The sequence below is a fragment of the Barbatula barbatula genome (genome assembly GCF_947034865.1).
Source record: "Barbatula barbatula genome assembly, chromosome: 14".
Lineage (NCBI taxonomy): Eukaryota > Metazoa > Chordata > Actinopteri > Cypriniformes > Nemacheilidae > Barbatula > Barbatula barbatula.
Genome location: NC_136777.1, coordinates 7,530,891 through 7,548,129, shown reverse-complemented (window position 1 = coordinate 7,548,129; position 17,239 = coordinate 7,530,891). Strand labels below are relative to the sequence as shown.

At 39.0% G+C, this 17,239-nt stretch overlaps 2 protein-coding genes across 2 annotated transcripts in view; both read left to right on the top strand.

Annotated features, from left to right (window-relative positions):
- Window positions 1-274: 274 nt before the first annotated feature.
- On the top strand, window positions 275-5,291 carry drgx (dorsal root ganglia homeobox). The gene is made up of 7 exons (XM_079472578.1): window positions 275-631; window positions 800-916; window positions 1,440-1,540; window positions 1,832-1,933; window positions 3,394-3,563; window positions 3,648-3,760; window positions 4,190-5,291. The coding sequence occupies exons 2-7, from the start codon at window positions 859-861 to the stop codon at window positions 4,507-4,509; spliced, it is 864 nt and encodes a 287-aa protein (XP_079328704.1). The 5' UTR covers window positions 275-631; window positions 800-858; the 3' UTR covers window positions 4,510-5,291.
- Window positions 5,292-6,290: 999 nt separating this feature from the next.
- The window catches only part of vstm4a (V-set and transmembrane domain containing 4a), a 28,631-nt gene continuing 17,682 nt past the window's right edge, over window positions 6,291-17,239 (top strand). Inside the window, exon 1 of the mRNA XM_079472595.1 lies at window positions 6,291-6,377. The gene's annotated coding sequence lies outside the window, so the exon portion shown is untranslated. The remainder of the gene's footprint in view (window positions 6,378-17,239) is intronic.

Genomic DNA, 17,239 nt, shown 5'->3' with positions numbered 1-17,239 from the left:
GAGTGGGAAATAAATCCTCGGACCCCTTGCTGTGAACAAAATCAAAATTTGGACCTGCGAGCGCACAGCCAGTGGATTCTCGTATAAAGTGGACCCCTAACCCATATAATGAGCAATTACTGGTCTGACAGCCAATTTTAAATTCAAAAACAGTCATCTAGATTTTTAATATAAAAAGCAACTGTATAAAAAAGTGCATCATGCTTGTGCGCGTGTGTTTGTGATTTGGGAATATGCACGCATAAAAGGTAAAGTTACACTTTCGGAGTAATTCGGAGACGCCTTGGACGATTTTGACGTTTACCACCACGTGTGCAATCCGGTTGGCCGCGGACAGCCTATCCAAATGACTTGTAAAAGAGCACGACGAGTGAGAGAAAAAATCAGATTAATTGCAATTACGTGGGAGATTATAAAGGCGAGCGTTGTCATGCTCTAAACAGTCACAGAGACATCTGGTCACTCCCTCCTCGTGTGCAGAGCAGAGCAGAGCTGAGCAGAGCATGAGTTGGAGCAGGGGAGGTGGAAGCGGAACACTTTGTGATTGACGTTGTGATTGCTCGGCCGAGGTTGAGACACCGGGATCTCTCCAAAGCACTTTAAGCGCGATTGCACGACGGATCATTTATAGGTACAGATGCATTTTATTTTTTATTTTCAATGTTATAATCTTTTGCGGAGACGAGCGGTGCGAGGATAGCATATATCTATTGTTGTTATTAAAAGTTTTAAAACGTGCATCGTTGACGTAGTGGTTGGAGAACATCACTGTTGTCGTTTGGGCATTTATTATTTGCAGAGTGAAACATTCAAGAATTGCTCCACTGGGTACGAGACGGAAAGCACCGGGAAACAGATATGTTTTACTTTCACTGTCCCCCACAGTTAGAGGGTGAATGCTGCAGGACCAACACACGTAAGTTTTCAACATTTCTTCTGTAAGACTGTAGTTTTATAATAAAAAAGCATGCAGCGTAATTTTCAAAATAAAACAATGAAACGATTTCTTTAGACTATTATATATCTTCTTATAACGCGTATACGCCTTGATTTTATACAAGTCATCTCGTAGTCTCAGTTTATTTTCATGAAGATGCCGTTATAATCATTTGTTGATGTTTCGTTTTGGGCTGTTTTATCTTTTGTCACATGGTAACTTAATCGAAATCCATGAAAGCCTTCCAGCTGAGACTTTTTGTTGCTGTCTGTCTGAGAACAGATGTTAGATGTCATGCCTTTCAGCCGGCGTTTTAGTGGTCACGGTTTCTCATTGTGTAAAAGGCTAATTCGGTTCTTTGCCAGATTACAAACAACTGTTCTCTTATTAGCAATAATAATAAACGGTGAGAAAACTAAGGCAAGGGGCGAATGCTTTCTCCATTATATGAGAATATAATACAAATGTTATGACTAAACGATCACGTTATTATGTTAAACAGTAAACACAAATGGATTTGGGAATCACGCCTCTGGAGACTTTGATGACGGTTTCCTGCGCAGAAAACAACGCAGAAACAGGACAACCTTCACCTTACAACAGGTAGCCTTTGATTTCATTGAAGAGCCAAATTTCCCACAACTTAGACATGTATTTGCATTATAATGTGGACTTCATAACTGAAAATATCGTTTTCGAAGAATTGTTCGTATTTTTGCTCTTTAAATGATAAAGCAAAAATAAATATTTAGAGAATTATTTAGGATAACGGTTCATATACAATATTGGATATATACGCAATAAGGTTGAGGGAAATATGTGGATTCTTTAAGCATTAATTCAAAATAATATTATTTTATACTGTATGAATAAACGAAAACAATGTGCTTTCAGCTGGAAGCCTTGGAGGCCGTTTTCGCACAGACCCATTATCCAGACGTGTTTACAAGAGAAGAGCTGGCTATGAAAATAAACCTAACCGAGGCCCGTGTCCAGGTGAGACACTTTCCACAACTGTCCCGATGCAAACATACAATTTAATGGAAAGCATCACAAAAAGCGCTCAGAGCGCGTTTGGCCAAAGAAAGCAAATGAAGCACTCTGTCATGTCCGTGATGCGCTTTAATAACGTCAACATAATGCGGAGTATTAGATTCGGTTGATTAATCGGTCATTCATAATTAACCAGTGATAATGTTCTACGCTAATTTGTCCTCGTCTCTAAGGTATAAAAACTGCTAAAACGCACTCTCGTTTCGGCGCTTTAGCAAATGGAGGTGCAGTCACCGTGCTTTTTGGAAAAGAAATACAAACACCCTTAACTGTGAACGATTTTCTCTTGTTAAAGCGCTCGTGCACCTGAAACCTCCAATTTCATATTCTGTGGCCTTGCAAAACATCCGCGGTAATATCAACTCGGCCACGCGTAATTGCATTCAATGTGTCTGTATATGTAATTTCCTGCATTCCAGATTTGCTTTTGGGTTTTCTTCGGAGCTCAGATCTAATTGTAAGAAATATAATAGTTTCCACTGTGTTCCCTAGGGTCATCTTACTATCGCTTAAAACCAATGACTGCAACGCGATAATGGAATTCGCTGCTGTAAATTAGGGATTGTAAACAAATTATTTCTCTCTAATCGGATTACCAGATTCCTATTATTAAATCTGAACATGAATCGGTCGCAGCATGCAGGGATATTAAACTTACATTATTATTACGAAATAAATTTTCTTTTTGTTGTACTATAGTAGGCGCCCCCGTTTCTAAAGTGTCAATTGGCTTTCGCTGCATTAAGAACAAACTGCAAATTGAGATTAATGGTGCAATTATAGACCATTCAGTGCTGGGGGATCATGACTTCTAGCTGGAAGGTGCAAGGGTGAGATAATGTTGCCACAATTACATTGTGAATATTGTTGTCCTGCCAGTAAACTGTTGTCTCATATTATGTCGACGGAACAGCTATATGTGTGTGGCGTTTTGTTCGTTCGCATGCATCATTGTACCTTTGCACAATGCTGCCTGGCCAGGCGGTGGAGATATGGCCGCATTATGTAACCTTTCCCATTCAAATATGATTAATGCGTTCGAGAGCGCAGACTTAATCGAATCTGATGTTGTCAAACAATCACTAAATAGAGAAATAAACGACTTCATCACGGTTCTCTCTCAGAAGCACGGACACTGTCAGTAGGAAGTCATTAAAAATGATAATGAAAAATTGCTCAATTAAATGTTGTTATAGGCAATGACCTTCATTCAATTAAGATACAAGAACTTCGCTGCATGCTGTTCACCAAGTTCGAGTCACTAGCTTGTTTAACAAATGTCATTTTTAAAAATGTAAATAACAATATTTATGCAATTTATTATAAGCATCTTTGTGTGTACCACAAAAAAACTCATACATTTTTTATCTTAAGCAATCATTGTTTTTTCATTTTCTGTTCAGGTTTGGTTTCAAAACCGAAGGGCAAAGTGGAGAAAGACAGAAAGAGGAACTTCAGACCAGGAGGGGAGCAAAGAACAAATCAATGAAGGCAACCCTCCTTCACGAAACCTCAGCCAGTCTCCTGTTGACCACATCAGAAATAAGAAAGAACCAATGGACATACAGCAAAAGTATGTAAACTGTTACCTGTAAATCATCTATTTAAATGTGATTTTTATGATTTCTTATAAGCCGATTCTTTTTATCACACCTAGTATAAACAGAGTGGTCGGTTCAGGAGGACCCTTCTTCCCATCTTGTTTGCCTGGGACTCTGTTGAACACAGCTACTTATGCACAAGCCTTGTCGCAGGTTGCGACTTTAAAAGGTAAGATCCTCATGTAAAACGTGTCGTGTCAGATATCTGATATATTTCTTGCTATTAATAATTCTATAACTTGTTTGTTAGTGCACACCTTATCAGAATTGTGTTCAGTCGTCTCTAAACATAAAATTGATATTTAATATTTTGGGATTGTTAACATTTACGAAAACAGCATTCTTCAGAAATATTTATCTTTTTTATATTATCAATTCAGCTCAATTCATCTCTGCAATAAAAGATGACAAACCTTCCCTACAATAACAAAACTGCTTTGGCAAAGTCTTAATGGCAGCTTTAAGTTTACATACTGAACAAAAGAACTGTCTAAATTCACATAAAATTAAACATTCTGACATAAAAAAGCCACGTTTGGATCTTTTGAACGACATGACTCACCCCACTCTTACACGTTGTTTTTGTGTACCTCATTAGGAAGTCCCTTGTGCTCCTGCTGTGTGCCTGACCCAATGAGCCTCTCCTTCCTGCCACCATATGGATGCCAGAGTAACCGGACAGCCAGTGTCGCAGCCCTGCGGATGAAGGCCAGGGAACACTCTGAGGCAGTGCTGCAGTCGGCCAACCTGCTGGGGGTTGGGTCTACAACTGGGCCCGGGGTCGGTCTGGGCCAAAGCACGGTCGCTGCTGGAGGAAGTGGTCCCAGTTCAAACTCTGGTACCTCTAAGATTACATCACAGAGAAGAACTCCTGACAAGCACCTGCACTGCCAAAAGGAGGGCCTGGAAAAGAAATAAAGGAGTTTTGTTTTTTTCCACCTGGAGGACACTCTTTGGATAAAGGATTTATCATTGAATGCCTGCTGCCTATTTCTTGAGCACACTGATATAACCCGGACATGATGGTGTTAGGTGCATTCCATTTTTGTGTATTTGCGTCTATGTGTTTTAAATTATTAATTGTAATTTATCTTTCATCCTGAACTTTTGTTTATAATTCTTGGTGACGGGTTAACTGACTATATGTGTGCAGGTGGAACTGTAAAGGTGCACTAAACGCACCTGTGTGAAAAGTAAATCTCCCTGGTTGCCAATGTGAATTGATTTTATTTTACACAATCCACTTTGATGTTATACTGACTTATACTTTGACTTATACTGCCTTGTGTACTGTGAAGTCAGGTGATGGTAGACATTGCATTGTGTCGAGATATATGCCATGCTGAAACATAAATGTACTAATGTGAAATAATATATGTAAGATAATACCGAAGAAAGAAATGTGGTTTGTCATGTTTTATGATATGATCTGGGTTATTCTCATTCATGCTGATGCGATGACAACTGACACATTTCTTGTCATCCAATCTGCACGGCCATGATAGACTGCAAGAATCCACACACTGGTCCTGTTTTGACATGTTCTATAAAACAATTAAACATGTAGGCAATCATGTACATCTCATGTTGCCTATTGCTCACACCATCTGGCTGTGATCAATTATTAATTGGTTCACAAGCGGTAGGGCTGCAAAAATGGAAGCAACGGTTGGCCTTATTATTTATTTACTTTAAAGTACATCATGACTTTGTCGTCTCACTTAGCTGATCCCAGGATGAGACTGATGTGACAGGTACTAATTATGACATTATGCACATGACTAACAAAGCGGATTCGTCATTAGGATTTTAAGCACCTTCTTAAGCAAAGCTGCTTATAAAAATTATTTCAATTTCATGGCAAAACAAAAATATGAAGAAAAGTGTGTTAGAACATTGATGCTATAATATGATTTGTATGAATTATGTAGTAGCAGATATGCCATTGAATAGTTTAGAAAACACAAACAGGTTCTAGAAGTCTTTCAAAGAAACGCATATCAATAAAGGAAAAGCAACTTAGATTAAAAACGCTTAACAGTGCTACCTTTTAAAAGGAACTGGACTGATTAAATCCATGTCCTTGAGGATTTTCAGGAAATTACTTTTGATAGTCAATAACACAATTGAGTAAACTGCACACACATTAGCATTAATAATTCATGCGGAATTATGTATTATCACAAAGTAGTGATTTAATAATTCATGATGCGACACCCCGGTGACAAAGCAGAGCCAGATAATGTCAAAATTCTTGCTTGATGAAAATGAAAGTGCAGCTTTGAATTAGTTTTATGGTGACGCGATTTGGATATATAAAATGCTTTGATGGAAACTGGTGCAAATACAGAATTTCCTTTTGAGAACATTCACAAAAATGAACACAATTATACATACACAATTATTAAAATGAACAAAAATAATATAATAAAAAATCAAGTTATGCAAACTATATGACAGAATGGCCAGTTTCAACACTCATGGCATGTTCGTCAACGAAACGTGAAATTAGGCTACTTGTTTCAAACAATAAGTGCAAACAAATCAAAATATGCTTGATTGGCTGTATAGCAAAATGACTGACAAAACTACACTCACATCAAATAAAAAAACGTATTATGTGGAATTTAAAAGAATGATTACATGTAATAAGTCACAATTAAATGTTTTGATAAGAGTCAAAAAGTGACGCCATAGGAGGTGTCGACCAATGACGAACTACGGAGAAGCAACTACAGGAAACAACGATGCTAACACTAACTGATTCGATGTTGACACCTTTCAACGTAAGTAATAACACGTCGCTTTGAGAAGCACGCATATTTCTTTTGATTTAGGGCATTAATCTCAGTTCTGTCCACTTGGGAATTTCCTTATTTGTTATCGGCCAAGCGCACCAAACATTTGCAACAGGTCGCAGGCTTTCAGGGTCGGGGTTAAACTCATTAGAATAGTCGGCATCCTCTAACAGCTCTGCAGGTGTTCTCTCCACCATACACAATGACGTAAATCTGATGACTGATGGACATGGCGTCATGAATCTGAATACTAATGCTGTATTTCATACAGCTCGGATTTAGAATATTCACCACCTCAACCAAGTAATCAATTCTGGAGAACGAATGTTTTAATTTAAAAAAAAATTACTTTAATGTTTTAATGACTAAATCATAAGTAACATTATGTTTTAATGTTTCCATATACTTTAAATGTTACTAAATCCATACGTTATGTACGGGTGTAAGGTGGGAAACGAAGCATTTGTAAATATTATAGGTCTTGAGTTAGAATTTATATTTGTCTGTTGAAATATATAAATATTTTTTAAAATATACTTGAATAAAATCTAAAGCTTAATTAAATTTATCAGCCTTTTAACCGAATAAAATGTTGTATTGCTACATTAAGGGATTGTTGCAGTATTTTTGTCTTTTTTGGAATTTTATATGACATTTTAAAGCCATTTCAGGCCATTGAACCTTGAAAATTGTTGGTTATCTGGATTCCAGTTTTTTCCATCGAAATCTAATGGCAATAGTAACAGGCTGCAGTTTTAATAGGAATAGTCTGCATTGCATCGACAGATAAAGATGTTTGCTCCTGTTTGAGAAGTCCCAGCTGTTTTCTATGGGGGTAAATCAATTGTTGTTGTAATCGGTTTTTTTCTTAGCAAAATGAATTCGCAAAGCAAGCAAACACAAAAACAAATGGCCTATTATGATTTAAGTAATTTGGAGTTATTGTAGTTGCATTTATATGAGAATGTTCGTAACATTCGTTGCACGTGGATTATTGATTATTCAGCGCCATTGCATTGCATTTCAGTGGTAATTCATTCTATTATAAGAGCCATTGTATCATCAAATTAACTGGAGAGAGGCCAAGCAAGTCTTAACTAAAAACTAAACTAAACTAAATAAAGACTCAAATCATTTGTTTCAAATTCTTTTGGAATGAAGCTAATGGGTTCTTTTGTTGTATTAATGATACATTGTCAGTGAAGTTGTAACCAGGCGCTGTTATACGGTCTCTGAGCAGTGCACTGCCTATAGGTCAAAATAAGGTCAGCATTTGTACGAATATCACTTATTTTATAAAAGATCAGAAACACAAAACATTATTTTTGACTGAAATCATATTCTAACTTACAAATAATAGAAAAGATCTTAAGATGGTTTTAGTAAACACATGTAAAACATACAGTGCGTTTAAAGATTTCAGCTCGATTTCAGTGAAATACTCCATGTGTCCACTAGAGTGGTCTATTGTGCACAAACTGAATTCACTCATAGCCACAAATATATCCACAGCAAAAGAGTACAGAGAGCAATGAAGCACCGTCTCAATTTGATGCTTGTTACATCAGATAAATCCTATAACTGCTTAATGGGTTCTGTGTAAAAAAAGAACAGCCTGCCAACAAACTTTGAAATCTTCCTTTAATAACCAGATGATGTAATGAGATTCTGAAAGACTGTAAAAGTAGGTCATTGCAGTATTTGTTTATAAGGTAATTGTTTCACATTCATACATCGATAGCAAGGTAAAGAGCACCCTTTTTTATGTGTAATCTGCCAAAGCACTTGAAAAGTTGCTTAAAATGGCAATAATTTAAGGCTTAATCTTGAAACACTTTCATATTGTAAAATTTCCATGCATATTGTGGGCCATTAACTTGGAGGACAAATAACTTAACAGCTTGAATTTGATGCTTTGTATAGTGATTCTAAAGGCATATTTCTTTCAGTCTGGGTTTGTGGATGAAGTTTTAGCCTTTAACAGTAAACTATTTAAGTCACTTTGTTAACAGTTTACTGTTTGTTCTGAGGGCATGGTCTTCAGTGTATCATACACAAGTACACTGCAAAATCATTTTCAACATAACATAATTAAATGGAATGCTTCACAGTACTTTCACTTACTTTTCTCTTAATAAATAGCCCCGCTCTTTCAGCTAAGAACAGTTCAACAGCAAGCTTAACATACATTTCAAAACACTTGAGACTTACACACTTTACTTAGCTTAGATATACAGTTGTATACAAACCTTGCGTGCCTACGCCAAACGCTAAACTGCTGTCATGTGCTTTCCATCGCAAAGTCTTCTAATTCACTCATAGTTATAATATCATTGTGTCTTGCACTATTTCTGTTTTGCTCAGTAGGATCGCGAACTTGCTCAGAAGACCTGTATGCAGATTCAGGGTCTCTTTGCTGTTTTCGTTGATCAGTACCTCTGTCATTGGTTAGTGTTACCGGTGCTGACAGCTGAGACGATGACCTCACTGACGGTAATGAAGAGGCAGCCACTGGCAGAAATCCCGGATACAGCACGTACGGACCGTTCAAGACCTCCACCGGCGTTGGCCGCGAGTGGGCACTTTGGGATCTTTGACGGACGTTGAGCTGAACGTATTTACCTGTCTCTGGATCATAAAATGTCTTTGTTTTAACCGGTAATGGCATGTCTACCATAAAGTACTGCCCGGAGTTTGGATCTTGCAGAAGCTTTCTCTGAGTCATTGCGAAAGGTTGGGCCACCACACTGTTCGTATGGGTCGTGTAATTTGGCTCAGTGCCGTACCGGGAAAGTGTGGGTGTGGTTTGTGTTGCTGGATGCGTTGAATGTATGTCTGAAGGTGATGAGGGGACGCTGGATACATTTCTAATCGGATCTGTTTCAGGTGTCATCTTGTTCTCTGCCTTTTTCATGCGCCTCGTTGTAAGCCTTTGCGCTCGGCGTAGAGCTTTTTCCGTTTTGGGAGGCACTGTTGGGGGCTTACCGAAAGGTCTCATGTCACTACATGCCGACTCGGGCCTTTCATAGAAGGATGACTCTGGTCTTTCATAGCAGACAGATGCAGGTCTTCGGTATGTGTCTCTATAACTGTCAATCTTGGGTATGTAAGCAGCACTTACATCTGCTGTACAGTTTTCTACATCTTCTGACATCACACTGGTGACCGACCATGTATCTTCATCGTCCAGATTTTGGCTTCTTCTCTGGTGGCTCTTTAATTGTTTTGCTGTTTCTTCCACTGGGGGCGAGTTGTTTTGTGTCTCTCTCATTTTATAAAGCCGATGGGGGGCAGGTACATGTAAGACTGGAGGGTTAGCGGCTTCCTTGTACTCAATATGCTCCTCGTCTCCTTTATCAGAACCACTCAGGTGTTCCCTCGGGGAGCCCATTCTGAAGTCATCTGAGAAGGACCTGTGAAAGCGTGGCTTGACCGCTTTGGTCATGGAAGAGGTTCTGATCGTGTTATCCTTTACTCTGAACATTGTGGGTTTTCCGATGGCCGGGGAAGAAGAGTTAGATTGTTGTCCTGTCATGTTAACTTTACCATAGTCTGTTAGACTCTGTAAAAATGAGCTTTCTTCTTTTTTCTCTTCTTGTAATTTATAAGCCAAGTCTTTGTTTGGAGTTATCGCGTGACTTGGAGAAGGTGGTTGGGGTATTTGTTTTGGTTTTATATCACTATCGAGAGCATTTACAGTGTAATATTGTAGTTCTTCTGTTTCCTCCATAGCTTGTGATGTCATATTATTCGGGGTTTCCTCTGGTATTACTGCGGCAGGAACATCCTTAAGTGGCAAGTTTGCTAGAGATTTTTGTCTTTCAGAATTGTCTTTTTCAGTTGTTTTCTCGCGAGCTTGTCTTGATCTATCCTCAGTTTGCAATGGTAAAATGTTTGTGTCCTGGAGATTATTGGACCGGTAGAGGTTGTGATGTACTTCCTTGTTTGTCTGTTCTGGGAAGACTGGTTTAGTGTTTGATTCCTTATAACTTGTTGAAACCCTTTCTCGTGTGCCCCCTAATCCTGATGCTCCAATCTCTGAAGTTGATTCTGTCGGTGTTGTGCGGGTTTGAGCGGTACTCACGCTAGGATTGAAGTGATGTTGTGTTTGTGATGTCTCCTTGTCCCTTTCTAGAAATTCTAAAGGTTTTGGTTTGGAATTTTGAGCTTTCTCTCTTTTAGATTCTCTAACCAAAAAAGAGTCATTTTCATGTGAACTTTTATGAAGTCCTGTAACTGTCTGGCCCTGACTGTGATATATATTTATTTTGGGGGGGAAAACTAGCTCCTTTGTGTCATCTTCAGCAGAGATAACCTTCAGTCTGGCATAGTCTGCTATAGCTGATATATCTGGCCTATTTACCTTCTTGGCCCTTTGTGGAACCTCTGGTTTGAAAGACATGACCTCTCTCTTTATGCCCTGCTGACTAGCAAATCCTTTTTCATCACATGCGTTTCCGTTTGTTTCCAGAAACGTTATTTCTGACTGCTGGTTTGTTGTAGTACGATCAGCCTGTTGTATCTCCAAATTCTCATAACTTCTCTCTTTCTTTCCAGTGATGCTGCTTTTGTTTTTATTAACCTTCAAATTACCATCTTTGTTATATAAATGTCCACTTGGACCTAACATACCAGAGTCCTCTTTCCTTTTGTCACTGGCTTGTGTCTCAACCGATTCCTGTCCTAGAGAAGGTGGCCCTTGCTCAGGGCGTTCTCTCTCAGTGTAGTCTTTTTGTTTGGGCATCTTTTCACCAGTTTGTTTTAGATCATCCATGGTTTCTGGTTTATTTTGAGGGCTCTTCACGGGTGAATTTCTTTGCTTGTCTTTAACAGCCGTGTTTTCTGTCCCAACAGCTTCCCTCCAACATTCTTTCTGTGTCATTTCATGTTGGGTTTTGTTGTCTACCAAGACATCTTGTTTTGATGACATTTCCTCTGTAGACACTTTTATACCCTTCGAGTGAAACTTTGGAACTTCAAAGGAGCCATGTTTGTGTTTTACAACAGAACACACATCCTCACCAACACTATTAACTTTACCCAAATAATTATTAACATGTGTGGCAACGCCATCTTTTGAAACCATCTTCATCCTGTTTGTACTCTCATTATGCATGGTAAACCCAGCTTTCCCCTGGTCTGGCTGTGCATTTTTCTCCACAAAATCTTCCTTCTCTCTGTTTTTCAGAATTTGGGCATCTTTGCCTGAGACTGGTTGCTTTTGCACAAATCCTGCACAATCATCTTGTTTTGCACCATATTTTTGGGTTGTGTTTTGAGGCAGAAGCTGTTCTGACTTTTTGTCTTCAATGTTCACCTGTTGAGATTTTTCATTAGCGTGAGATATTGTCTGCTCAACACCTGTAGTTTCATTGGCTTTGGTGTTGAGGATGTGCTTTGTCACACTTGCTTTAGAGACGGGTGTCTTTAAAACTTCATCAGTCTTTGCTCTGTTGGTTGAGTCAGTAGTGACTGCTTGTCGTTTTGCTGTCAGTGACACATCCTCAGTTTTCAATGGGGACTTTCTAAAATAACACACATTGTCAGTAATGTTCTCTGTCTTTTCCAATCTTTTCACTTTCTCTGTCTTCCGCCCTTGCTCTTCAACTTGTTTATCCCTCAACTGAACATCACTGTTTGTCCTACTTTGCCCATATACTTCAATATTCTCAGTATCTTGAAGATGTTTAGCATTTGCTGTATTTTTTGGTTTCAGTGTGCCATCTCTAGGAGAAGGACTGAGCTTTGGTTTGTCGTTTCCTGTGATCTGTTGCTGTTCAGTCATTTCGGACTGTGTAATTGAAGGGATATCATAATGCTGGTCTTTTACTAAGCTGTATGCTTGTTGTTTGATTTTGATTTCATTCTCCTTTAAAAGTTGTGTTTGCTGATCTAAACTTGCTGATCTTGATTCTACTGGCTGTACTTGTATGTTTCCTGAGCGTTTCTCTTGTGAAGGTGGCGATACATTTTCGATGGGTGAAACGTCAGACTCCTTTTCTTTTATTTCTCTCTTATCCTCTGTGTGATGTTTTGATGTATGTTCATGATTTCTGACCGGAAGTCCATATTTAGCCAAGAGGTCCTCATATGATGAACCAATACTTCCTATCTCGCTTGGTTTGCAATATTCTTGTTTATGCGTAGTCACAGGGTGCTCACAGTTTCTAACCATATGTTCTTTTTCTGTCTTAATGTTTGAAGACTCTTTAGTCTCTCTTTGACCAATACTTTCATTTGCATCGTGAACATATTCTGCTCTGTCATTTTTAACACTTTTATCTTCTTCAGCTCTTATCACCGATCTCTCGTCTTCACGTTTTACTGGGTCTTGTTGCTCATCCGTGTGAGTTTTACTTAAAACACAAATGGTGTAGATTATAGGTTCATCATCTGAAACGGGTTCTGTTTTGCTTGACACACAGATACTGAATATTATGGGTTCCTCTGTGGGCTCCTGTTTGCTAGGTGTGAGAACATTTGATTCATCTTTTGTGGAATCTGCATTCTGTTTGGAAACAGGGTGTATATAATTATTTTGAGTTTTAATCTCTACCGTTGTATCTGTGTGTTGAGTGGAAGTGTTTTCTTCTGTTGAGTCTTTTGCTTGTTTTTGGGGTGTGGAGTCACTTGGACTTTTCGTATTTTCAGATATCACTTTTTGAGACTCTTGGACTCTTTCATTTTCTTCTTTACTTGAAGTTCCTATCTGTCTTGCAAAGTCTTTTTCTGTGTTGCTGGCACTTTCTGCAAGTCTTTTATCTCTTGATACCTCGTTGAATTTGTTCAACTGGTGTGTTTTATTTTTGGTAACTGGTAGCAGAGTCTTTTTATTTTCATCTGTTTGTTGGCGACTTTCATTTGCATTTTGTGATACCATTTGTAGTGAAGATTCTATACTTATTCCTGATTCTTGCTGACTCTCTAGCATTTTGTTTGGAGGTGTAGTTTCAACAGCCTTAACTGGAGAGTTTTTGTTTTGTTTGACGTCATTTTTGCTTGTTGTGTTGTGCTTGCTTATTGCTACTTCTGCATCTTTAACCAAATATTCTAGCGTTACCATCTTTGTATTTCTTGGTGACAACTGTTCGTTTGTTCTCACAGTGTTTCTCACCGTATTTTCTGTGGATGATGTTGGTGGATTAAGCCCAGACCCATATATATAGTTTCCATTTTTAATCTGCTCATCATCTGATTTTATTTTACTGGCTTGACGCTTTGAGTCGGCAGATTCGCTTAGTAGTTTAGCAGGTGGATTTCCATTTTTAAACTTAATGTCATTTGATGAGGATGTCAGTTGACTAACTTGAATCCCGGAGCTATTTAGAATTAGTTCATTTTTAGACCGCTCTACTGAAGCAGTAATCCCACTTTTATGATGTACAGTAGCTTCATCCGCGTTGGGTGCGTTTCTGTCCAAATACCCACGTTGTACATCGGAAGTTTTATTCAAACAGTTTTCTCTTTGATTCCCAGTTGTAAGTGGAGACTTGTCATTCATTTTGGCATCATTGATATTATCAGATGTAGACATAGCTTTTCCAGAGTAATTACATTGACTGCTTTCCCCAGCATTCGCAATATGATATGTTGGAAGCTCCTTTCCTGTGTGATCCGATTGCATTGTTTGTTTTTCACAGTGAAGTGCAGGTGGTTTATGGGAAGTGTTGTTTGATTTTGTCTCCATGGATGACGTGTGCACATAAGGACTATGTATGGCAAATTGCTCCTTACGGTTTATTTCTTCTGGACTTTTTCTACTAAACTGCTTGTTATCTGAAGCTCTGGCTGGTTGGTTGTTTTCGGTATTTTTCACTGTAGTGCCACCTCCAAGTTGTTCATTTTGTGCAAATGCTTCTTTGGTTATCTCTATATCATCAGATGGAGGTTTGTCATACTTCCTTTCTGCTGCACAATCTTGTTTTTTGCATTCACTCTTCGAATTTAAAGCTGAAATCTGAATATCTTCTTGAAAATTTGATTCTTTATCTTGCTGTTCTCTTGATGGGATAGATCCATTCACTGTATGACCATTGTGTGTTTTGTTGAGTTCTTTGTGTTGGGTTACACTGGAATAAGTGATGTCTTGAAACAAGTGGTTTAGCTTGTCTGCTGTGCTTTCTTTCTTGGCGAAATTAACCTCTTGACCATCTTGTGCTGTTTCATTGTTTATAGTCTTGCTCAGTTTATTTTTTGCAAGAAGGGCTTGTCTGGCAAGTTCCTTTTCTTTAATGGCTGATATTTCCTTTTGAGCATGTGCTTTCAATCTGGACGTCAGTATTTCTTGTTTGCTTTGGATTCTTTCCTTGTGAGAAAGTGCTCTTGTTGTGACCCTGTCACTGTTTTTGCTCATCAGTTTGTATTTTCTCTCTGTGTTAATGTTTGCTGGCCCTTCATGTAGGTTGGGGACATTTTTTCTTAGATATCCAGGTGCTGCATGGTCTGATACTATGTTGCTCTTAGCTTCTTTCTCTTTTATCACCTCTGTTCTGGTTAGTTTCTCCTCAGCTGTGTCAGGTTTCATTTGATTTTGCGGGTTTTCAGATCTAGCCAGATCACCAGCTGAAGTATTTTCCCTCATTCTCCTTGCTTGCTCTATATCTCTTATGGTAAGAATATCATTGATGCTCAACCTCTCTTCTCTATTAGATAGTACACAAGGATTGTTTTGTTCAGAGTGTTTGACTGAATCTGTTTCCCGTAAAGCCGGATTTGATGCACGATCTGTGTTTTGGCTCACTGTTGTTGTGTTCTGTGTGCTCTGTTGTGTATTTGACACCGTACTGGGTATTTTATAAGCCTTGGTGCCGTTTGGTTCCAGTATCTGGGATGTACATACATTGTCTTCAATATGCCTATTTTCATTTGCAGATGTCGTGAGCCACTGTTTGTTTGCCCCATACCTGTATTGCTGATAAGACAACAATTCTCCATTATTTTGACCTTTTTTCTCTTCTGAAGGTCCATACAGAGATGTCTTTTGTGTTGGCATGCTGTTAGAAGAAGCGCATTGCTCTGCAACTCTTTCTGAATGCTGTATTTCTTTTGCAAGTTCATTCTTGGCAGTGTAGTTTTGTGAGCCACTATTGACCCGTTGCTCCTTCGGTGGAGATAATCTTTTGTTCTGGTGGTTGTTTTGGGGCACTCCTGGTGTGTTTAATGGGTTGTTATGTACAGCGGTATCACTGTAAGGAGTTTTCCTGAATGACATTGTGCCTTCCTTAACCTCTTTCTCTTCTTCCTTTACAAGTCGACCGAGTTTTATGTCTTCATTTACCTTTTGCATGTACGTTTCCTTCCGGACAGAATACCTGTTGTTGGTAGTGGGCAAGTACTGCTTGGCGATAGCTTTTCTCTGTTTGTCCATTTCAATCAGTGCTGCTATTTCTCCCCTAAAAAGCCGTGTTTCACATCTGCCATCATGAATTAATGTTTCCCCATCTGTGGAATTTACAGAACCAGTCTGTTGCCACTGACTTCTTTCTTTAACCATTTCATTTTGGCTGTACTCGAAATGCATTTTCTTTGCAAAGTCCTGTCTTTGTTTTGGGTCATTCTGACCTGCATTATTGCTCGGGTCTTGTCTCTGTTGCTCTGAAGTCTGAGCAGGCAGAGAGTGTGGGTGCGTCTTTGGAAGCACATTTGCTATTTCTGGTCTGGTAGGACTAACAGTAATGTTGAGGTCTTTAAATTGACCTTCTGTAGTCAGAGAGCTTTTATCCTGTGTTGAAAGGTTGTGCGATGAGAGCTCATGCTGCGTAGTTTCTGTGTTAGTCAGCAGATCTGTGCTGAGAAAATGACCTTGTGAACTTCCATGGAAGAACTTGACGTCTCCATCCTGAATTTGAGGTGAAGTTATTGTTGAATTATCATATGGTAAAAGAGCATCAACGCCACTTTTAGGCGTGATGGGTGATAAGCTTGGCTCTTTTGGGTTACCAGTAGCCCATGTGTCCATTTCAATAAAATTATCTTGAGAAGTTTCTTGGCACGCAAGAATATCTGAAAATCTGGATTCTCGTCCCTCCAAATTTAAGGGGTTCTTGTTTCGATCTGTAACCTCCAACCCTTTAAATTTAGTGGGACTGTATGTGTTTTTAACCCGTTTTCGATTGTCTTTCAGGTTGAAGAGCAAACTTGACGCTCTGGATTTGTAGCTGTCACGCAGATGTTTTGCATCCGAGAGAGGTTTTTTTGGGTCAGTTTCAACCTGAGATGAATAATCAGAGATGGAGGGAGTGTGTGCAAATTGCAGGATTTCAGATGTCTCTGTTTCTTGTCTAGTGTGAATCACAGGTGTAAGAAGTTGAGTGATGTTGAATGGTGTCACGCTGCTAGGCTTTGCACTGTCGACCACTTTCTCTACTTTGTGTTGAATCTCATATAAAACCTTGCTATTAACAAACAAACTAGAATCAGGCCTACATGTTTTCTCATACGTTGGTGATACCGTGGAGGGCCGGTTACTTGGAAGTTTGCTCTTTACAAAATTAATCCCTTTCTTCCAGGGTGGACAGTTTGAAGCCATCTCAGATTCGCATCTTTTTTCGATGGCAAAAGCTTTTTGGATTACCGTGGACCTGGAGCGCTGACTGTGGGCAACGTCCTGAGTTTGTCTCTGATTGAAGCGCCTGTTTTCGTTGTTTGGAAGCTTGTGGGTATCTTTTAGCTCTTTGTACATGGGAGAATCGTACCATCTTGGGAAGTCAATAGCGGATATAAACCCTGATGCATTCGTACTTTCGAAGGGAGCCCTGTTGTACTCCTCCCATAACTGAAAGGGGCTGAATTCACTGTGAAAAAAACAGTTTGTGGAGTTCAATGACTTGAAGTTACTTTTCGGAGATTTC